Source organism: Polypterus senegalus, chromosome 15, assembly GCF_016835505.1.
Source record: "Polypterus senegalus isolate Bchr_013 chromosome 15, ASM1683550v1, whole genome shotgun sequence".
Lineage (NCBI taxonomy): Eukaryota > Metazoa > Chordata > Cladistia > Polypteriformes > Polypteridae > Polypterus > Polypterus senegalus.
Genome location: NC_053168.1, coordinates 50,970,918 through 50,994,124, shown reverse-complemented (window position 1 = coordinate 50,994,124; position 23,207 = coordinate 50,970,918). Strand labels below are relative to the sequence as shown.

At 39.6% G+C, this 23,207-nt stretch overlaps 2 protein-coding genes across 2 annotated transcripts in view; both read right to left on the bottom strand.

The window, feature by feature from the left end:
* The window catches only part of LOC120515423 (uncharacterized protein C7orf31), a 71,488-nt gene extending 66,602 nt beyond the window's left edge, over positions 1 to 4,886 (bottom strand). The window contains exon 1 of the mRNA XM_039736398.1: positions 4,702 to 4,886. Within this exon, the coding sequence (XP_039592332.1) occupies positions 4,702 to 4,841 (140 nt within the window). The 5' untranslated portion in view covers positions 4,842 to 4,886. The remainder of the gene's footprint in view (positions 1 to 4,701) is intronic.
* A 3,383-nt stretch (positions 4,887 to 8,269) lies between these two features.
* On the bottom strand, positions 8,270 to 22,820 carry npvf (neuropeptide VF precursor). Its single transcript, XM_039737199.1, has 2 exons — positions 22,672 to 22,820; positions 8,270 to 9,752 (listed from the first exon to the last, which is right to left on the bottom strand). Exons 1-2 carry the CDS (start codon positions 22,813 to 22,815, stop codon positions 9,312 to 9,314), a joined length of 585 nt encoding a protein of 194 aa, XP_039593133.1. The 5' UTR covers positions 22,816 to 22,820; the 3' UTR covers positions 8,270 to 9,311.
* Positions 22,821 to 23,207: the final 387 nt, after the last annotated feature.

Genomic DNA, 23,207 nt, shown 5'->3' with positions numbered 1-23,207 from the left:
CAGTCTTTGGACACTGTGTAAAACACCACTGAACCTCAATGCCAAAGTGATTTCCACCTCCTTTATCCCTCAAACAACTGAAGGATGTTCTTCTTGAAGAGTGGTGTAGTATCCCCATCACACAGTTCAGGATCTGACAGATCAAACACCAAGCTGGCACAGGGTGGCCCTAATCCTTATTAGGCCCTCTATATTAATATACTGTTAGGTGTTTCCACTTTTTATTCATCTATTGTAGGTCATTTAAAGAGGTGTATATTAATTTTGTCTCTAAATCATTCACTCTATTTCAATTAATAGTCATTTGCTTTTTTAAAATTTTACACTGACCTGTCCAAAACTTAGTACCCATTTCCAGAAAGGCAGGTTTACAGAAATCTATATTGAAAAAGAAAGGCTTTAAATTTGCAAAGAACAGGAAAATCTGAATTTAAATAACTCTAACAAAAGCATTGTATTAAGTAAATGAATCTCATAAAGGTTAAATAAAATTCCTGAGATCTCAAATCCATCCTGAATAGTAATGGTCGTTGTATAAAGTGCCATTGTGAGGGTGTGGTGATGCTAAATGTTGTGATGAAACCGACCTCCTGACCATCCTAATCAGTCTAAGTGTAGCGCCCATCAATGAGACATGCATAGCTCTCAGGGTCTGGAACTGATGGTTTCTCGACTATGCGTTTCAGGTGTCTGTCCCTGTGGAAAAATGATTAAGAGGTGCATTGCTCTCATTACCTCAGGGCTCATATGGCAGCTAATCACAGTGTCACCTTCAGTAAGCTGAGCCACTGCTCTGCTAATGAATGCCTTTATAATGCTTTCTGTCTACACGTTACTAAGCTGCGACAGATAAACTCCAGCAAACATTCCTTCACTCCAATCCCACTCCATAACTCGTTGAACAAATAAAAACTAAACTTGTCACAACAAGCACACGGCTACCACTTGCACGCAGACTTTGTTCATTTGTTCTGCATGGAAAAGCTGCCCTCAGCCGACAAAAGAAATAAGAAAAGAGGAAAGCCGCTTACTAATAAGAGCTACCTGACACGATCAGTATACACCACAGATTTGGTAATTGTCTCTTTATTCACAATAGCACCCGCACTTATATTATTAAGGAAAAGAGAGGATGGTAACATATTACTTTAGTACAATTACAAACCTACCAACTATGATTATCTGTTGGCAGGGTGTTAATAAATAGTCCATTTGCTGTCCTTAGTTTCACATGCACTCACATAATTCAGCCTTCATTGATTAGTTGCTAAGCAAAAGCTTTCATTTAAGTTTGACACCCATAGGTGGGCAAAGATTTGTGGCTCAATCAGTCAAAAGCATTCTTGTTACTCTAGGTGACCATATGCAAATATGTGTGTAGAGATGAAGAGAATGCTTAGAGGGTGGCTGACTTGACCTGCTGCCATGGAGAGCAGTGAAAGGCCGGGTGTGGGGGACAGCTCAGCACATGGTGTGTTGTGGAAGTCATCCTCAGGTTCCTTCTCTGTACTCTTCTGATTATGCTATGTGCTATGATGGACATTTAGCCTGAATCCCATTTCGCTGTAAAAAAGAACTATTATACCACTGAACAGACTCATCAACAACAGGTCCATGGATGTCCTCCTTTTCATGTATTATCAACAGACCAGCAATGGCGCACTGCACGATAACGTGCAGTGAATACACTTGACTTGAGCATTCATAGTTCTCTCCACCCTAGCAGCCTGCTTCTTCCCTTCTTTCGTTGGCTTCTTTTTGCATCAAAACTGATTAAGTCAGTGTTTGTATTGCAATTACTTAGTATGTTTTCTTTCATTTTTCACTTAAGCTGGCACTTAAGTCTTCAATCTGCCTCAAGAATGATTTAAGATATGAAGAGGTTGGGAAATTGACGGCAAAGGTGGTAGGGATGAGAACGGCGCCCGTACGCATGTGCCGCACAGTCACCCTGTTGGTCGTTGCTGAGAGTTGATTCTATAACAAAATAAAATAAAAATAAAAAGAGGAATAACCTTGGAGGTCAATCATCACCCCGAAAGTGGATAGTAAACATCTTGTAGTATATGTGTACCAAATTTCAGGTCAATAATTCAAACGGTTTGCAACCTACAGGTGATTTAAAATCCTGGACAGACAATAGGACAGCCACGGTAACGTATTACATATAAAGATTACAGAATACATCTGTCCTTGTGTGAACTCCTTAAGATGAACAGAAGAAGCAACTGACAGCAACCTTGAGGTAATCCCATGGATGAATTTAGACTATCACAAAGACAGCCATCAACATTCACTCTTTGAATTCTGTTTGTTAAGAGGTCCAGAATACACCCCACCAAGTTAGGGTCCAAACTGAATTTATCAATCTGTTTGTCAACTAAAATGTGGGGCTGGATTATTATAAAAGCTATTGAGAAATCTTTATTTTTGTACTTATTCCTCTCATGTGTGTTTACTTTTAATTTGTTGTTGGGTGGCACAGTAGTAGCGCTTATACCTCACAGTAAGAAGACCCAGGTTCATGTCCTGGGTCCTCACAGTGTGGAGTTTGCATGTTTTCCCATTGTCTGCAAGGATTTCCTCTGAGTGCTCTGGTTTCTTATCACTGTCCTAATAGAAATGTATGTTAGGTCAATTGGCAATGGTGAATTGGCCCTAATGTGTGTTTAATTTGTGTGTGTGTTTGCCCTGCAGTGGACTGGCACCCTGTCTCGGGTTTGTTCCTGCCTTGAGCCCTATGCTAGCTGGGATAGGCTCATCTGATCCAGGTTTGGATTAAGCAGGTAAGAAAATGGCGTGACTTCTTTAGTATGTATTTGTCCCCCTATTGTTACACTATAAATCCAGCATAACATAGCATAATATTCTGACACCATGTTAAATCAAATTCAGTGTCAAATGCTGTATAATTATTACTTTTTCTACTACACTTGACAAGCTAGGTCCTTTACTCTATTCATTTCAATTGTGCTGAAGGCCTGTTTTATTTTGTTTGGCCCACAATGGCTGTTAGTGCCTTTAGGACTGCAATGACTAAAGGGCTGGGCTGGTCAGAGCAGGCTTGCAGGTTGAGACCCACCTCTGGTGCTTTGTGTGAACATGAGTATTCAGCTGCCTGCTGGACAAGAGTGAACTGCTGGGTCACTTCATCACAAAATATCCATCCATTATCCAACCTGCTATATCCTAACTACAGGGTCACGGGGGTCTGCTGGAGCCAATCCCAGCCAACACAGGGCACAAGGCAGGAAACAAACCCTGGGCAGGGCGCCAGTCCACCGCAGGGCGCGCACACACGCACACACCAAGAGCATACTAGGGACAATTTAGGATCGCCAATGCACCTAACCTGCATGTCTTTGGACTGTGGGAGGAAACCGGAGTACCCGGAGGAACCCCACGCAGACACGGGGAGAACATGCAAACTCCACGCAGGGAGGACCCAGGAGGCGAACCCAGGTCTCCTAACTGCGAGGCAGCAGCGCTACCCACTGTGCCACCATGCCACCCATCACAAAATATAATGCAACTAAATGAAAATGTGAATCTCTTCTGTTTCACACTCTGTCAAGATTGATAATGTAGCACTGCAATGTAGATAAGAACAAAAGTCAATCTGAGATCTACATTTAAGTAATTAATCTGACCAGATTGCAGTCAGGAAAAAAAAAAACAAAACTGTAACATGTGGAAAATTTCCTGAACAACGTTTCTCAAAAAAAGTGTAGATAGTGCTTCACTGGTATCTGAGCTTCTTTTTTTCAGTGCTTCCTTATGAATTGTTTTAAGACTCTGACTAACAGGCCATGTGAAGAACACAAGTGTGGCACTCCATGAATGTGTCCAAATTGGGGGATCAAGATGATATTCACAGCCCCAGCCTGCAAAACATTTTTTTTTCCTAAATGTCATTCCATCAGATGGTATGAAAGCTGACCGATATATATTTGATGTTGGGTGATATTGATCCTTCAAAAAAAAAAGCATATACCTGCCAATCAGATGTGGATTTGGTTATTCCTAGTAAAAACAGTGGTAATGCACTGATGCTTCATTCAACCCCAGGTAGGAAGCTCACATAGATAGATAGATAGATAGATAGATAGATAGATAGATAGATAGATAGATAGATAGATAGATAGATAGATAGATAGATGGGCACCTAATGTGTCCCATATTGGACCCATTAAATTCTACACCCAAGGATCATATCCGGCCCATATGGGTTAGAACAAGTGTGCTAGGAGTGAGCAAAACCTGCACATATTTTGGCCAGTATGGGACCCACTTGGTGGCATCTGGTTCATGCCTAGCACCCATTGATTCCAGCCAAGGCCTGCCATGCACTGCAGCCTTGAATTGGATTTAGCAGTTTTGAGAATGTAATGTACAAAAACAAAAGGGTTTCTTTTTATATACCCACATCATACTCTCCCTTCATTTACCGCTCCTTCACTCAATTCCAAAGTGAACTCCACATACAGAAAAGTCTTGCTAGTCCTTATGGTTAGACATTTTAAATCTATTTAACCTCCTCCCTTACTGCTATCCAGTTTGGTCAGTGTACTGTACAGGAAATGTTTAAATGGTAACAAGTTTAACATGCTTAATTGAGAACAAAGCAGATTTTTTTCTTAAGTAACAAACATGCAGAATAACAAAAAAATATATTAATTTGCCAACTGGTTTTGTCCTTACCTTTCTTGAGAAACTGTGTGGCGCTGGGGTGTCTGCAGGGGGGTCAGCACTTCACTGGACTCAAATGTTTTCGACAGATGTCCAGAGCCCTCGATTGTCCTGTAGTAATGTGATAGGTCATGTGTGACCGCACTGGCCATGTTGTCAGCACTGTAATCTGCTCAGTGAATCCTATGGCAGGTAAAGAGTGGAGTGCAGTAAGCTTGGAGTCACATTTCCTCCTGTGGCTATCTTATATAACACCACACCCGGCATGGATACAGTGAGCAGACCGGCCCCTTTTTCTTAGGTGATTGGATACCAAAGTCTAACTATAAATGAGAAGGAAGAGTTTTGGCATTAGTCATTAACAGCCAGGATATTCAACAATAGGGCTATCTTTATTTTAAAAAGGACACTATTAAGAATATATAGAAGCTCAAACTGCCTGCCTCAATGTTCTGTTTAGTGTGAGGGCAGCACTGTGGTTAGTGCAGTTGCCACACAACTCCAGGAACACAAGTTCAGCTCTGGGCCCAGACACTACGTGTGTGGAGTTTGCATGCTTTCCTTGTGTTTATGTGTGTTGTTTACAGGTTTTTTTCTCACACCGTCAAAGATGTGACTTTCAAGTAGATTGGTAATACTGACTTAATTCAGTTTCGGGGTGTGTGCAAGTGTGTTATGACAGTCTGGCATCTAATCTATGGATGGCCTTGCGCCTGATGTTTAATTTATGCCCAAAGGTGGTCTGATTTCTAATTGCTGCCACTTTGAAGAAAATAAACTGATCAGAAAATGGCACCTATAAGGTAGCATGAGGCACAAAGCAAAAACCAAACCAGCCTAGGGAATATTCAACAATAATGGCTAATAAAGAGTAGAGTGTGAGAAGAAAGCCAGACTGGTCACTGTCTTTGTGGAGATTCCAAATTAGCCCTAAATGATAATGAGTGTGTATGCATGTGTATGTGTGTGTGTGTGTGTGTGTGTGTGTGATAGAGAGAGAGAATGTGCCTTATGTTAGACTATCACCCAGTGCTGCTAGAACAGACTGGTATCTCCTAAATGTGATTAATGATGTTTAAAACCACTATAAACTGGTTTTCTATGGATATTACAGTTTCCTGCCACACTCCAAAAGCCTGGCATGACTCTGTATGAGTGTGCAGAAGCCTGCAATTTACAGATAGCTCCTTTCATGAACCTGATGCTGTTTGGACCTCCTGTCCCTGTATTTGAAAATGTAGATTCAGGAAAGAACTGGGATATGAAATTTAAGGTGTATGATGTATACTTTGTCATGTCATGTCATTTCCTAACCCACTTAATATGGACCAGGGTCACTGGGGCTGCCTTTGTGTAAGAAAGGACAGAGCCGACTATACTTCCTTAGAAGGCTGGCGTCCTTCAACATGTGCAATAAGATGCTGCAGATGTTCTGTCAGACGGTTGTGGTGAGCGCCCTCTTCTACACGGTGGTGTGCTGGGGAGGCAGCATTAAGAAGAGGGACGCCTCACGCTTGGACAAACTAGTGAGGAAGGCAGGCTCTACTGTAGACGTGGAGCTGGACAGTTTGACATCTGTGGCAGAGTGATGGGTGCTGAGCAGGCTCCTGTGAATCATGGAGAATCCACTGCATCCACTGAACAGTGTCATCTCCAGACAGAGGAGCAGCTTCAGCGACAGACTGCTGTCACTATCCTGCTCCACTGACAGACTGAGAGGATCGTTCCTCCCCCACACTATGCGACTCTTCAATTCCACCCGGTGGGATAAACGTTAACATTATACAAAGTTATTGTTTGTTATACCTGCATTTTTATCACTCTTTAATTTAATACTGTTCTTTATCAGTATGCTGCTGCTGGAGCATGTAAATTTCCCCTTGGGATTACTAAAGTATCTATCTATCTATCTATCTATCTATCTATCTATCTATCTATCTATCTATCTATCTATTCCAGTTAGCACAGGGCATAAGGCAACAGAAAACCATGAACAGCATGCCAGTCCATCACAATATATACGTATAACTGATGTATGAAAATGTATAATTACCCTTTTTTGGGTCAGTGAAATGGTCATCACTAGGCTGTATTTTTAGAACTTATTCATAACTCAGGGTGGTGGATTTTGTTTGTGATGCAACTGGTATTTTTGTCTCCAGCTTAAGAAAGCAAAAGCAAGCTAATAAATGCTTTGAAGTATTATATCCATGTGAGACATATGGCAACTAGTTCTATACTGTAGTTGCCCGACTTGTTCTGACATTATGACTTTAATTACACCCTTCACTGTAAGATGAAAGTAAGATGTAAAAAGTGATGTGACAGGAAGCTACGCAATTCACAGAAGAATACAGTATCTGTCCACTCTATAGATGATGAGCTGACAATAGGACTAGCTGCTGTTAAACTGTCTAATCAATCCATTTGCAGACTTCTAAGACAGACTTGATTTTAGCCCTGTCTTATTCTGAGAGTGATGAGTTTTATAGAATTGCGTGTGATTCTTATAAAGAGGAAACAAAGGTCAAAAGGATTAATTCTTGTATATATTGTCAAGGTGAAAATAGGCTTGCCTATGTGAGAAAAAGGTATAACTAAGGAGATAAACAACCTTTAAGGGGAAAGTCAGGTGAGTAGTTGTTAAACAGAGCACCGCTCAGAAGTCTAAACTAATGATACCAAATTACCAAAACAAAAATGTGATTCAAAAGTTAATAGTTGAAAAACATGGAGGAAGATGTCCTAACAAAACTAAAATGGCTTTCTTGAACAAAACATTAATAAGATTCACGGATTTATTTGTCTAGAAACTCAAAAGCATAGGCAATGGATGATATATGCCACCATCTTAAATAGGCTTTGCGTAATGACAACATTGAACTATGTGATCATCAACATGTGCCACTGCTATCAACAATGTGGCCACAGCCATTAGAAAACAACAACAAAAAGGTAGTGACCATAGTAAAATTAGAAATTAGAACTGTGATAATGTAACTAAAATAGCATAAAAATTAATAACTGTAAAAAATTCAGTTTCCATTGGTGACCAGGCATAGATCAGAAGTACATCAATCATGTACCTTGCATTTTGTTTTTGAGACAAAGAGTTTATCTAGAAAGTGAACAGAATGTTGCATATTTTGTAAGTTTGAAATAGCTGTGTTATACTTTATAGTGCTGGATAGTAGCAACGTATCAAGTAAATTTTTCACTTCATTCTGTAAACTGGACAATTATGGACATATAAACCAAAGTTTCATATGTATAAGCAGAGTAGAAGAGAGAGAGTCAATTGACAGAGACATTCGCCCACCACAGCCACAGTAAGTGACTAGGCAGATTCCATTTAAACCTTCAAAGATTATCCATCCCTTGCAGATTTCTTATTTTGGTAATGGGGTCCAGACTGCCCAAACAACATAAAAAAATGCAATGCGCTGTCTTAAGATTTCTGAAACTTTTTAATCTTACACAATCATTACCTGAAAAACATTGCAGCAAGTTTACATTTAGTGTTGTAGTTTTCTGGATCTATGTATGGTACATCTTCATTGACAGTATTGTATAAGAGCAATCTGGAAATTAATATGAAACCTTTAAAATATATCTTGTTTACACAAAAGTAGCCTTTCATTCTTTAGGGTACCTGAAAACTGAATTACTCTGAACTGCCACCATACAATGCTCATTTATAAAAATGTGTTTTCTATTATTTCACCAGCAACATAATTGTTGTCTTATAATTTCATGGAAAAAATAATCCTCAAAAATAATCACCACTGAGTCTTTTTGAAAAATATTTTTATTTAACAAATAAACTAATTAAATGGAATGGATGCAATGTTATATTTGATTTACTCCTCTTTTATTTTTCTGATATTTTAGTATCCTGGGGGGTAACCATTTTTTATAATCTTGACTAGAAAGCGATAACATATAGAAAGCACAAATATAATACATGATTGGGTTGTTTAACATTTATACAGTGTTGATAGTTTGAACGCTTTTATGATACTGCATTCATTTGATTAGTGGAGAATGTCATGCTCACGTTTAAATTAACTGTCCATTGAGTCAAAAAATCTTGACAGATATGAAGGTCTTGTGCTGAGAAGGATTTTGTGAAACTATCACTTGCAGGATGTAAAAATTGGGTATGAACAAACAAAGGCTAATCAGAAACAAACAATAATAGAGGTAGTTTAAGAGAGGTTTTAAAAAAAAAAAAGATAAAAATTCTAAGATAAAAGTCCTAATATTGGAAAAAAAATACAGAACTTAAAGGGAAACAAGTAAGTAGGAAGACCCATAACAGAAGATTGACTGAAGTAAGTGCTAGGAGTCTGCATAATAATAGACCTGATGGCTTAAAATGACTCAAAAGATTCAGGAGTAATTACTGTTGTCTGGCAATGACAAGTAACATACAGGGCAATGGTTATCGTTGATACATTATTCAATGCATTGAATCAATATAAACCAAAAATAATGCTGGATTTTTTTACACACATCACTAATAACTCAACCAAGTGTTCATCAATATCATGTGGAAACAAGCTTGCACTCATCTTGAAAGCTTTAATCGCACATTGGTTACGTTGTTTCCATTTCTGCCACTATCTGCTTCTTAGCTGGGGAACACGACCAAACCGAAGTGGAAGCATCACAGAAAAGTGAGATGGCTTCTTTCCCACTGGGTCTCTTCCAAATCTCTGAGGAAGAGTAGCATATGGACGTGATGACCTGGCAGTTCGCGGTGGATGACTTGCCTCTGGTAATAGTGACAAGGTTAGAAGAGCAGATCTACCAAAGCGCTGTGGCAGATTGACTATAGCCTTGGGTGACCGCTCTGTTTTCTCCAGTTCTCTTCCAAACCTTAAGGGAAGGTTAGCAATGGGCTGAGAGGCTCTTCCAAACCTCAAAGGTAGGTTGGCCAGAGAGCTAGATAATTTACTCAAGATGGGGCTTTTGCTTTTACTAAATGATGACTGGACAATATCCTTAATTTCCTCCAAATCAAGACTTCTCAATTCTTCATTTAAAGCTTCCTCGCTGCTCTATAGAAACACAAACAAGAATTAGGCAGGTAATAAAGCTTGATGTATTTCACAAAGTCACTGTTTTAAAGTTTGTTACCTGAGTGCCACTATTACTGAATTTCACCCTTTGTCTTATGGCCAATGAGTCTATATAGCAGCTCCATGCACCCTCTTGAGTTGAGCTGGCTCAGGCTACATGGGTTACTTGGGTGTCAGGCCCTGACTTTCAAAAATCAATCCAAGGGCTGTCATTTACGGATTGTAAGTGATGAGCACTTGCCCAAAGTGGTGGATTTCAAATAACTTGGATTCATGTTTACATATAAGGGTAGAGGTGAGTGTGAGATTGACCAGATGCAGAGGGAACCTTTTTACAGAGGTTGCACCAGACCATTAGAAAAATCTTGATGAGAACTAGCCATTCAGCCCAACAAAGCTCACCAATCCTATCCACTTAATTTCTCCAAAATAGTATCACGTCAAGCTTTGAAGGCCCCTAAAGTCCTTCTCTCTATCACACTACATGGTAACTTATTCCATGTGTCTATGGTTCTCTGTGTGAAGAAAAACATTCTAACATATGTGTGCAATTAACCCTGAACACGTTTTCAATACCGTATGTTATTATTGAAGAAGTTATTTATTCATTTATTTTTATTAATTTTATTGCAATCTATACAAAGCAATCAAGTTTTTACAAAAAGAAAAATTGAGTTAAGAACAGATCAATCCCCACCCCTGAGAGAGAGAGCAAGCCAAACGGTGTGAAATTTAAGGCTTGTAAACATACCTAAATTAATAAATTCTCTGTGCTTTATGAGCTTATTTTAAAATATTACTGATTAGATCCTGCCATGTTTTGAAAAAAAGTCTGTATGGATCCTCTAACTGAGTACTGTATTTGATTTTTTCCAATTTCAAATAGTATAACACATCGTTTTCCAACTGACTTAAAAGAGGAGAGTTTGGGTTTTTCCAGTTTATCAGAATAAGTCTACGTGCCAAAAGTGTAATGAAGTGTAATGAATGCAATCACAATTTGTTTGTCTTTCTCCATTTTAAACCCATCTGGAAGAACCCCAAACACAGCTGTTAATGAGTTAGGAGGGATTGTGAGTCCAAGGGTGTCTGAAAGGTAATTAAAAGTTTTTTCCAGAATAATGTTAATTTGGTGCAGGCCCAGAACATGTGACCTAGTGAGGCTGGGGCTTGGTTGCAACGTTTGCAGGTTGGATCATGCCCTGGAAAAATTTTGGAGAGTTTTAATCGAGACAGATGTGCTCGATATATAATTTTGAGTTGTATAATTGTATGCTTTGTGCATATGGAGCTCGAGTGAATTCTCTGCATTGCCACTTTCCACTCCTTTTCTGATATATTAATTGAGGGATCTTTTTCCCAGTGTCCTCTTGGATCGTTGAAAGGGAGGGATTGTAAAATTATTTTATATATTGTAGAGATGGTGTCTAAGTCCTTGAGATTGAGCAATATTTTTTCCAGCATGGATGAGGGTGCAAGATGAGGAAAATCTGGCAGGTTCTGTTTAACAAAGTTCCTGATTTGAAGATAGTGAAAGAAATGTGTAGTGTGTAGCTGGAATGTTAAATTTGGAATGTAATTGTTCATTGGATGCAAAGACATTGTCTATATAAAGATCTCTAAGCAAGTTAATTCCAAATTTTTTCCAGATATTAAAAACTTTATATGTTTGCGAAGGTTGAAAGAGGTGGTTCTCTTGCAGGGGTGCCACAGATAGAAGCTTCTTCGTCTGAAAATGCTTTCTACATTGGTTCCAGATTCTAAGTGAGTAGAGCACAATTGACTTATTTGTATATTGCCGATAACGTGTGTTTATTGGAGCACAGAGCAGGGAATACAAAGAAGTACTGCAGGATTTTTGTTCTATTGCGGTCAAAGCCTGTTTATGTTCTTCTGTTTGTGTCCAGGTTCTTTTCACCTGTATATTTTCTGCCCAGTAATAAAACTGGAAGTTAGGTAGAGCCATGAAGAAGTTATTTTAAAGTAACAGCCCGGATCTACTGTACTAATTCCTTTCATAATTTTATGAATTTCAATAATATCGCCTCTTAATCTCCGTTTGCTTAAACTGAAAGGTTTCATGTCCTTAAATCTTTCCTCTTTGCTCATACCTCACAGTCCCAGTATCAGCCTAGTCACACTCCTCTAATCATTCTCTGATGCTGTTGTGTCTTTTTTTGACTAAAACTGCGCACACTACTCCTCGGGAGGTCTCACCAGTGTGTTGTAAAGCTTAAGAACAACCTCCTTTGACTTGTATTCATTACATTTCATTATATAATTTGAGATTCTGTTAGTCTTTTAATGGTTTTTGTTCATTGTCTGATGGTTAAGTGGTAGCTATGTCTTTGGATGAGCTCTAGATAGTGATTGGAAAAATTAGAAAGCATGTTCAAGTAGCCAAAACAAGTTTACTGTGCAGGTTTTCTGGGCTCACTCTCCATGATGGAATGAGAGACACGGAAGGATCTTGCTGTAGAACTGATGCTTCTCTGGACTAAGAGGAGCCAGTTGAAGTTGTAGTTAGAATGGCCCATTCAGTGAACACTGAGGGGCAGACACAGAAAAGGCTGGAGGGCTTATGGCTTTTGACTAAGGTGGAATTCCTAGGAGCAGTTAGAAGAAATTTTGTGAGACGTGACAGCCCGGTCAGTCCAGCTTGGCCTGTTGTCACCTCAGTCCTCATGAGGAACAGTGTAATGAAAATGATGAGTGTGTTAAAGTTGCCCAACTGGTAAATTGCTATTCTCAATCCAGAAATTCACAAAATAACAAATTACAGAAGACAAAATAATTGTTGTTCAATCCAATTATTTTCTAAAATTGTATTGTGAAATATTTTCTGATTTAGGATATCGTGGACTGTTTCAGCTCTGTTAATTAGCAGGCATGGTTTCCTTTCACATTAATTTAGGGTGCTGTCATTAAGCAGGCGCCTAATCAAAAGACATTAGAGTCCTGAAGCTGTCTCATGTGTTCATGAAATGCTTCCTAATATTCCATTTGGGCAAGAACTTGGATTAGCCTCTAATAATTTGTACTTACTGTATTGTACTGTGTTCTCAACTTTTGTCCTCCTTGTGATCCTTGCAAGCAGTCACTTTTAAAAGGATAAAGAGACCCAGAAGGCTTGTTCAGCTGATAACCATCTGGAAGACGTAACCCTAACTAGTTAAGCAAATCCATAGGAGACGGGTGCTGTTAAAAGGACAATACCACTGAACAAGTTTAATTGATGGGGAGCAGAGATAGCTGATGTATAAATGTAAAGGAATGTTTTATTTTTAAATTTTCTTGCCTAATCTGATCGACCATAATGGGATCAGGGCAAGCATGTTTTATGCCTGTTGATTAACATGTTACAGTACCTTTGAAGACTTTTTTGTGGACAGTTTAAGCAGGCAAGTATACAATGATAATCTGATATTTTGTAGATCTTTAGAATTGCACATATCGTGCATGATATGTAATTTGTCATTCAAGCTCTCCAGAGATATAATGTTTGAGTTCAGAGGGAACACTTCACTGCTCTCTTTTAAATTGTATTCCCCTCATTTGGCATCTTTTCAAATTCTTCTTTTTACAATTGAATCCTTGGTTCCCGTCAATGCTGACAACCTTTGAAGAAAAATGTAACCTCCAGATCCATGAACATACAGGTGACTACAACAACCACACATCTGTAAGGGTGGTGTATTTGGAGCCCCTCTAGCCAGGCACCTTAATGTTGAGAATGAATTGTCTTTATGAATGCTGACAATTGTGTGCCTAGAGGTGGCAAATGAATTGTGCTTTTGGATCCTCAAAACTTCAGAACTAGAGGAAGTATCTTTTTTTGTGTGACTACAACCATGCAGTTGAACACAGTAGTAAACCCTAACACACTTGCATCTAGGGGAGACGGATATATTGTCTTTCAGAAATTCTTACCAGCATATATTTCACTTCTGTGGAGGGCTGGCGCCCTGCCCAGGGTTTGTTCCTGCCTTGTGCCCTGTGTTGGCTGGGATTGGCTCCAGCAGACCCCCATGACCCTGTAGTTAGGATATAGCGGGTTGGATAATGGATGGATGGATGGATATATTTCACTTTCCTGAGAAATCTAGCTGCATTTTGAGTACTGCACTGCATTAGTATCCCAGTACTTGTAGTTCTTTGCAGCAGTCTAAAGAAATAGCATTCTAGGATGTTAACTTTCCATGGGCCTGCTTTAAATCTGTGTGAGAGTGAATGTGTTATAAAGTACTGGTGTTTGACTCCTGCCATCAGCCATTACTACAAGGACTGGCTTTGACTCTAAGCAGCACTAACCTTGGAAGTATGAAAATTATGAAGTATGAATAGGATGTTGGCTTTTTAAGCTGTTTTCAGGTAATTCTAAGCAAAAAACCTACTATGCGAACGTAAAGATTTTTGATAGGTAGCAGGACAGCTGCCTCACTGTACTGGGGCTTGGTTTTGTGCCATGGCAAGTCAGTATCTGTTTGAATTTTGCCATTGCATGCATACATATTAGTTTGTCTTGTATCAATGAACTGGAGTGTGGATGTGTTGGTGAGTGTGTCGTATGATAAACCAGCCACAATTGATTCCTTCATTGCTGTAATGGTTGCCTGTGATTCTGCAATGAAATGAGTCAGGAAAATAGATGGAAGGATTCATTTTCCAGAGTTGTTAAATTTTCTAAGAGGGTCTGAGCTTCCGAACAATGCTCAGAGATGGATCCCCAAATGGTAATGGGGGAACAAAGCTCAGGGAAAATTACACAAGCTGAGTTTTTTTGAAGTTGAACCCAGGTGATCTGGTAAGAATTTTCAGCTCCAGCAAGGTGGGTTTTTCTGTAAGGCAGAAGCCTCTGTATTAATTATTATTCTGAATTTTGTCTCTAGTGTTTTTTTTCTAATTATTTAGCATGGCCATCAGTGTTGGTTGGTTCAGTTAGGATATTAATACTGAAGATTAATATTGGATATTAGAATGCTTTAATGATGTTGGGTTTCTTTGTCATTTTTGTTAAATATAAAGACCTTCACAAAGCTTTAAATAAACTTACAAACAAAAGAGAGCCAATACAAACAAATTTCACAAAAACCGTGAACCTACATTAACCTACTCAGAGGTGACAAACTAAACATTTATGCAACCAAATGATATTTTTACATACATATTTCAAAGGTTTTCTTTGCTTTGACATTTTCACACCTTTAAGAAATATTTGAAATCTATCACAAAGATCCTGAAAGAACACATATTGTTCAACCATTTTGATTTATTTATCTAACGTTTGTCCAAAATAATTAATAATTAATAAACATATAGTTTAGGTAATTTTTCAATTTTTTCTCTTATACAATACAATTAAATTGTCAAATCCCTAAACTTCAAATATGTCTTTAATTTCTCTCTTTGGAGATCAGTCAAAAAAAATTGAAAGCATATAGCCGACAACGCACATCAGGACATGATACAAGTTTAGATGAAAACAAGTCGTTCATCCCAACAAAGCTCGGCATTCTTATCCACTTAATTTTTCCACCATAACATCAGATTGAGTTTTGAAGGTCCCTAACATCCTACTGTTTACCACACTACTTGATAGCTTATTCCAAGTGTTTATGACTCCTATGTTAAGAGTGAATTCTAATGTTTGTGTGATATTTACAATTAACAAGTTTCCCACTGTGCCCTGTTCTTGTTGAAGTCATTGTAAAGAAATTGTCTTGATCCCCTGTAATACAGTAATTCCCTTCAGAATTTTAACCACTTCACTTAGGTCACCTCTTAATGTTCTTTTGCTTAAACTGAAAAGGCTCAGCTCTTTTAATATTTCCTCATAACCCATCCCTTGTAGCCTTGGAATCAGTCTAGTCGAGTCTGGAGACCAAAACTGCATATAGTACTCTAGACGAGGCCTCACCAGTATGTAATAAAGCTTGAGCAGAACCTCCTTTGATTTGAACTCTACACATAGTGCTATACACCCTAACATTCTGTTAGCCTTCTTAATGGATACTGAACACAGTCTGGAAATTGATAATGGTGAGCCAACTGCAACTCTTAAATCCTTCTCATACAGCGTATTTACAATTTTCAGACCTCCCATTGTGTATTCAAACTAACATTTTTACTACATACCACTTACACCTTAACACCAGCAAGACCAAGGAGCTGGTGGTGGATTTTAGGAGGCCTAGGCCCCTCATGGACCCTGTGATCATCAGAGGTGACTGTGTGCAGAGGGTGCAGACCTTTAAATATCTGGGAGTGCAGCTGGATGACAAATTGGACTGGACTGCCAATACTGATGCTCTATGTAAGAAAGGTCAGAGCAGACTATACTTTCTGAGAAGGTTGGCATCCTTCAACATCTGCAGTAAGATGCTGCAGATGTTCTACCAGACGGTTGTGGCGAGTGCCCTCTTCAATGCGGTGGTGTGCTGGGGTGGCAGCATAAAGATGAAAGACGCCTCACGCCTGGACAAACTTGTTAAGAAGGCAGGCTCCATTGTAGGATTAAAGTTGGACAGTTTAACATCTGTGGCAGAGCGACAGGCACTAAGCAAACTCCTGTCAATCATGAAGAATCCACTGCATCCACTTAACAGTGTCATCTCCAGGCAGAGGAGTAGCTTCAGTGACAGACTTTTGTCACTGTCCTGCTCCACTGACAGACTGAGGAGATCGTTCCTCCCCCGCACTATGCGACTCTTCAATTCCACCCGGGGGAGTAAATGCGAACATTAATTTTATTTTAATTTTTATTCATTTTTATTACTATTTAATTTAATATTGTTTCTTTGTATCAGTGTACTGCTGCTGGATTATGTGAATTTCCCCTTGGGATTAATAAAGTATCTATCTATCTATCTATCTATCTATCTATCTATCTATCTATCTATCTATCTATCTATCTATCTATCTATCTATCTATCTATCTATCTATCTATCTATCTATCTATCTAATATTAAATTCCATCAGCCACAAATCTTCCCAAGTCTGCAGGCTGTCTAAGTTGCTCTGTAATGATTCAGTGGATTCTCAATTATCTGACAATCCTCCCAGCTTAAGAGGTAGATGCACCACAGACTCCCCTTCAGCAGTAAAAAAGAACACAAATCATCCTGTTCATGTTTAAACTTAGAAAGTACTCACTGAATGGATAATACCGATGAACAATTTTAGGTATCTTTTTACCCATATGTATATTACAACACTTAACAGGAACTGTCCAAACTATTTTCCTATTTATATTATCAAACATTGCATTTCAAAAAGAAATTTAAGGAGAAATGATAAAGGTTTACAAATGCTCTTTATAAAAATATTGTATTTCTTATTCTTGATTTCCACACCATCCAAAATTTTACTGTTTATAGGGCTATACAGCGCTAGATGTTTAGAAGGCAGCTTGTGAACATTAGCACCAAAGTGCCAGCAAAGTCTAGTGGAGCGCCACTTGTTCAGCTTCGCTGAGGACAACCTCAGTTCAAGCAAACTAGTGACTGGGATTTTTGTGATCAGTTCTGGGGAAGGAAGTGCAATTGCCTAACCTCCCACAAGATGCAAGATGGTAGCTCCCCTGCAGTATAGTGGTGCCCTGGATTTCCACAAGTCATCCTGGGAATTGGAGTTCGCAATCTCAGCCCTGTTGAGTGTCGTGGTTTCCGCCAGGGGGTGCTACGGAAGGACCAGGGGAGTCATGCTTCCCTTTTAGCCCGGAAGTTCTGTCGAGTCATGAGGACAGAAGCTCTGAAGTACTTCTAGGCTAAAGAAGAAACATAAGTTTCTCATTTGACCCGGAAGTGCAGATGAGTCATGTGAAGCTCTTCCGGTTCACAGACTATTTAAAAGACTGGTGGGAACCCAGCAAGTGAGCCGGAGTCAGGAGGAGTTGGACAGAGCTTGCTGGGAGGTGTGGAGGAGAGAGAATTGTATTGATTTATTGTTTATTCAATTGTTTATGGTGGCTGTGGTGCTTGAAAGACACTAGGAAGAAGGAAAAAGAATTAAAAGAACTTCTTCATGCTTTTACCCTGTGTCTGCGTATCTTTCTGTTCGGTTTAAAGGGGCAACAGCGACCTCTAACATAGGGAACAGCATTGGATGAAAAGCTAAACTAGCAGGGTGGCGGTACATTATTATTATTGAATAGAAATTTTGTATAGCCTATTATCAATTGCAAGCACTTAATGCTGTGTAAATTATGCAATATGATCTATTCTTCTAGTATAAGAAAGTTGTAACATTGTGTTTGATGTCCTCTGAATACAAACAGGCATCTGCATTTGGACGAATAAAACACTTTCAATTAAATTTATCGGCAGGTTGGTTCTGGCTAGCGGCTGGAGTTGTGGGAGGATGGATTGTCAAGCTCAGGGGCATGTGGACTCGGCATCTGTCCCTGGATGGAGTTACCATTGGTGTAGTCAGTGTAGTTTAGTAGTGGATAAAAATAAAACCTTATCAGACACTTGTTGAAAGATGTGTTATATAACTAAGGGCACTATTGAGGGAGCAGTTTTGGAGAGATTAAATCTTCTGATTCTGCCATTCAACAATAGCTATATATTAGTTTAATAGTGCAATTATTTGGGCACAATTATGATTGCTGTTTAAACTTTTAGGTGTTTCATAATTGTGTATTTTATTTTGTTGAGTTCTCGGGTCCTGAGTTAAAATTCCTCCACATTTCCATTTGCATTGTCTGTGTGAAGCAGCTTTTGTATCTTCTAAATTTATCCATGAATATATTTCTATAGGCTTTCCTTAAGTATGTTCTGGTTACTTCAAACAGGTGTGAATGAGTACAGGGATGTAAAGGAGTTCCTTTTGATTGATTGATGACTTATCAATGCCTTGCACCTAATAGCTCCATGATCCCTAGATTTGGATTTATGAGGTTCAGAAAACAGGTCTTTTCATGAAATTTCATCTGTCACTTTCAACCTTTGCAGGAATTTGATTCTTTCCCTGAATACAGTATGCAAAGAAAAAATGAATTCAACACATTCAAGTGGCTGTGAAGTTGTATTATAAAGCACAGGTTAATATTTATAGCTCAATATCCCCCAAGGACTCTTTGTCAAGTTATTAACCTGCCTATGGCTAGGATGATGCTCAACCTGAGAGGTGTTAAAAAATAAGTTCATGCTAAGAGTGTGCCATTAAGTCAAAGAACCATTGTTTTATCATTACAGCACCTTCCACAGTTAGCAGTGCCACAAAGTGCTTAACATATTTATTACAAATAGAAATTATTTGCATTAACATAAGAGCAAAATACACACATGCACAATGAAACATAATATGGAGTTCATATTATGCAAATTCATATTTGTCAGTTAATGCATAATTTACATGAGATCAGTGCCCAGCCTAGTTGGACTTCGACCTTTGTCCTTTCCCTTACAGCCCTGCCTTGGACCAAACACATGTTTCTAAACAAGATCTTTATTAGCCTGGGAAGGTAACATCAGTTTTGGTCTTGCTGAAGCCAGACATATCAATATATGTACAGTATACAGTAATACGCTACCGTGGCTGTTCATTTGTCCGCCTAGGATTTTTAATCACCTGTAGCTTGCAAACCGTTTCACCTATTGACTTAAAATTTGGTACACATATACTACGTGACGTCTACTATTTTTATTACTCTTTTTATTTTTATTTTATTTTATTGTAGAATAAACTCTTGGCAGCGCGCAGCAGGGCGGAAGTGTGGCGCATGTGTATGGGTGACGTTCTCATTCCCTACCACCTTCTTGGTTACTTCCCCTACCTGTTCATATCTTTAATCATTCTTGAGGCAGATTGAAGACTTAAGTGCCAGCTTAAGTGAAAAATTAAAGAAAACATACTAAGCAATTGCAACACAAAAACTAACTTAATCAGTTTTAACACTAAAAGATGCAAGCGAAAGAAGAGAAGCAGCAGGCCACTAGGGTGGAGAAAAGAAGAGCTGCTCTGGAAGCAGCAAGCACATCAACCTCTGAGCAAACGGATGCTAAACAGAGACAGAGAAAGAGTATAAAAACTATGAATGCTCAAGTCAAGTGTATTCACTGCACGTTATCGTGCAGTGCGCTGTTACTGGTATATATATTGTGAACGCTGGCCCAGACACAGGCAGACGGACAACATAGTTTCACCACACACCCTTTATTATATACAATATTTACAGTTTTCGTGCACTACCAACCCCAGTGCCTCCTGCACCGATCCCCCAAAGTCCAGGCCACACAGTCCTTTTGTCTTTCTCTCCTGGCCGCCTCCAGTCCTCACTCCAGCTCCGTCTTGCTTCCTCCCGACTTTCGCCACGACTGCTGGGAGGCGGCCCCTTTTATGGGAACCCGGATGGGCTCCAGCTGCTTCCCGGCACTCCTCCGCAGACATGCCCTTGTGTGGCGGAAGTGCCGGCTGCGCACCCGGAAGCCGTCCGGGTGTCCCCTGTCGTCTTCCCCCCAGCACTTCCTGGTGTGGCGGAAGTGCTGGGCTCCAGGGCTGTTCAGGCAGCGGGGCGCCGCCTGGTGGTGGCCACGGGCCCCTACAGGGCTGGGCTTCCATGCCCCTTACCCGAGGCCACCAACATAACCAGGACGGACACCCCCTCGTGGTCTGGTGGATGCCCTCCTGGGCGTCCCGGCCGGGCTCCTGCCTCGGCCGGATGTGGCAGATGATGCTCTGGAAGTGGGGCAACGCCTGGCGGAACTACTTAACGGATTTAGATTGGGTTTTTTTCTATAATTTGCTTGAACATTCCAGCTGATTTTGTGACTTCTCTCATCACGCTAAGTATCATAGTTCACTTGTGGTACCGATTTATTTGCGCAAATCTGAGAGAGACGCTGCGGGCTGAGGAAAGGGGGGCGTGGCCCTCCTCACTCATATGCCAGCCTCTGTTCGAGTCGGTCTACCTCTCACCACGTGTTGGAGCATACCTTGCCTCTGCTTAGCTAGCAATACTTGTTTATTCAATAGACAGTATCATCTGCAGATTGTTAAGGAGTGACATTTGACGTTTTTGAGAGAGAAATCAGAGTTGCATGTGTTTTAGAGTGTAGTTGCTGATTGCCAGAGATATCGCAGCCACTTGCTTTTCTCCCCACGCGGGGGCCGCTCTCCTGTCAGAGCTGAATATGATCAGATACAATGCCAACGTTTGACGTTGGAGCGTACTTACCTTTCGCTTGGCCAGAATTACATTTCTAAAAATTTTTTATTGATTTTTAAAGTTTATCCTCTTTCACTACTACATGGGCGGAGCCGCCGGGGACAGCTAATAATATATACACCTGGAGACAACCATGAGTGAATTTTCCTTAAAACTGGATGGGAACAATTAGACAGCTCACTGAGTGTCACATTTCTAAACCATTCCAACACTCAAAGTAGGGACGGTGATTTTGAATGGCAAATATTAGAAGATACTCCCTTTAATCTGGTTAGACAGACAGCAAGCTTCTGTTTTCGAGGAACCATCTTCTGTTGAAAAGTCTCCTAAAAAACCTTATAAGACACATAAATGTGTGTTGCATGTGCAAAGAGCACACTGCATGTTTTAAAAATAAAAATAATCTGCTGCAAAGGAAAACCCTTTGTGTAACATCAAGTCATACATTAACATTCAAAGACATAAGTGGATGAGTGGTAAACATGAATGATACGTTGTCGCAGGTGCAGTGTGTGCTCTCTGTTGTTCAGCGTTACAATGATAGTGTAGGAGTCATTGTAAGCTTGAAATAACTGGCAGCTATATTCATGAAATATGAAATGCAAAATATGCATTTGAAGTAAACAGTGTGTCATACTGTCAAAAGCATTGCCTTTAAGAGAGCTGATAATGAAAAGCCACAGGAGATGCAAATTCCAGCACTCAAAACACTCAAATCAACAAATCTGCCTGACAACACCAGTAGATGCACAGATGAGCAGGCACAGCGTCCACCTTCTGACAGCACATCTAACCAAATAACTAAAGAAACTGAACATTACTATCTAATTGTAAATTAAAACATGCCATGACAAAATAGTCACAGCATTTTAACTCGTTGTATATCCACAGACCACAATGCTTATCTTAACTCTGTTTGCTGTTGTTATTTCATATAGTGATGCAAGTGTTAAAATGACTAAAAGATACCATTGCGGGCAGAATCACTGGTCCCTGTGTGTGCGTGTGTGTCTGTCTGTCTCCACTGTCACGGCGCTCATTACAATGTGCAAATTAATCATTCCGCTTCAGTTACCTTGTGCTACTGAGCTCTTGAATGGAAAGCAGCAATATTAGCTTTTTATTGTCTCAGTGTCGTCTTTTGTTCAGTATCTTTTACTATCTCCCTGAAACCCCAGCAGAGGTTTAAAATGCCTGGACTGGAGAAATTGGGGAGGGTGTGTTAGGAAGAAGCCCTCTGGGTGTAGAGTTTTGAGAATCATGTATGGTCCCATGAGACTACATCATGGTTGTCTCTTGTGGTGGTAATTTCATTCCTCCCTTAAATGGCTTTCACAGTGAGCAATACATTGAATCCGATTTAGACACCATCGTAGCTGAGACTGCTCACCCACTGCTATGACTTACTATCCACCCGGGACTGAAGCTGTAATCATGTGGACCAGACACACAAGGACCATTACTGGATGAGCGAAAGATTTTTAAGAGATTGGATGTCTAACACTGCATCAATGAATTATAACAGGCTTACATGTGGAACACTTCTACTATATTCTTACAAGTTGCCTGTTGTTGTTTTAGGAAATAAATATTTTTCTGAGTTTTCTTTGTATTTAATGGACCTAAAAAAGCTGCAGTAAACCAAATTAATGGTGCCAAATAGGGTTAATGATTGAAGGTTAGCCTCTGCAAAGAACCATTAGTGTTATTAAATAAAAGATTCTTACCTGCGAGTGCGGCAGTTCATTACTATTTTGCAGAATAACATCAGGAGAAAGGAGATATCCATCTGTGCTCTGTGCAGGGACATTTTTAAACACCAGACCAGAGAAAACCAAGGTGACCAAAAGGTAAGCCGTTGAGCACTGCATTCTGATTCCTTGTTGCTTTCAGGAGAGAAGATTTAAGGGTTTGAGCAAAGAAAGCATACTTATAGTCGACGGTCCTATTGGAGACAGTCCCTATCAGAGTGACCTCAGACTCATTTCTAAAGGTACCATTAATTAATGCCCAATTATCAAAGAATATGAAAAATCCAAGGAATGCATCCTGTTGAGTATTCCTTTTGATTTTGAAACAAATAAGCTTTCAAATGCCTTGGTCAACTACAGTCTTGTTAATCACTAAATACCTTCTGGGTCCATGGTTACGAAAATAAGAAAGATGTCATTTAAGTTTTTTTGACTTCCACACATCATTACCAAGAAAAAAATGGAATGTGTTCACAAAATATCAACTGAAGGGGAACATTGTGTCAGGTGGA

Excerpts from the sequence above, each read along its gene's own strand:
- npvf (XM_039737199.1), bottom strand. The coding sequence starts at position 22,815 with ATGCAGTGCTCAACGGCTTACCTTTTGGTCACCTTGGTTTTCTCTGGT. Across the intron at positions 9,753-22,671 it reads ATGAACTGCCGCACTCGCAG|AGCAGCGAGGAAGCTTTAAA; the intron begins GTAAGAATCTTT and ends GTGTTTCTATAG.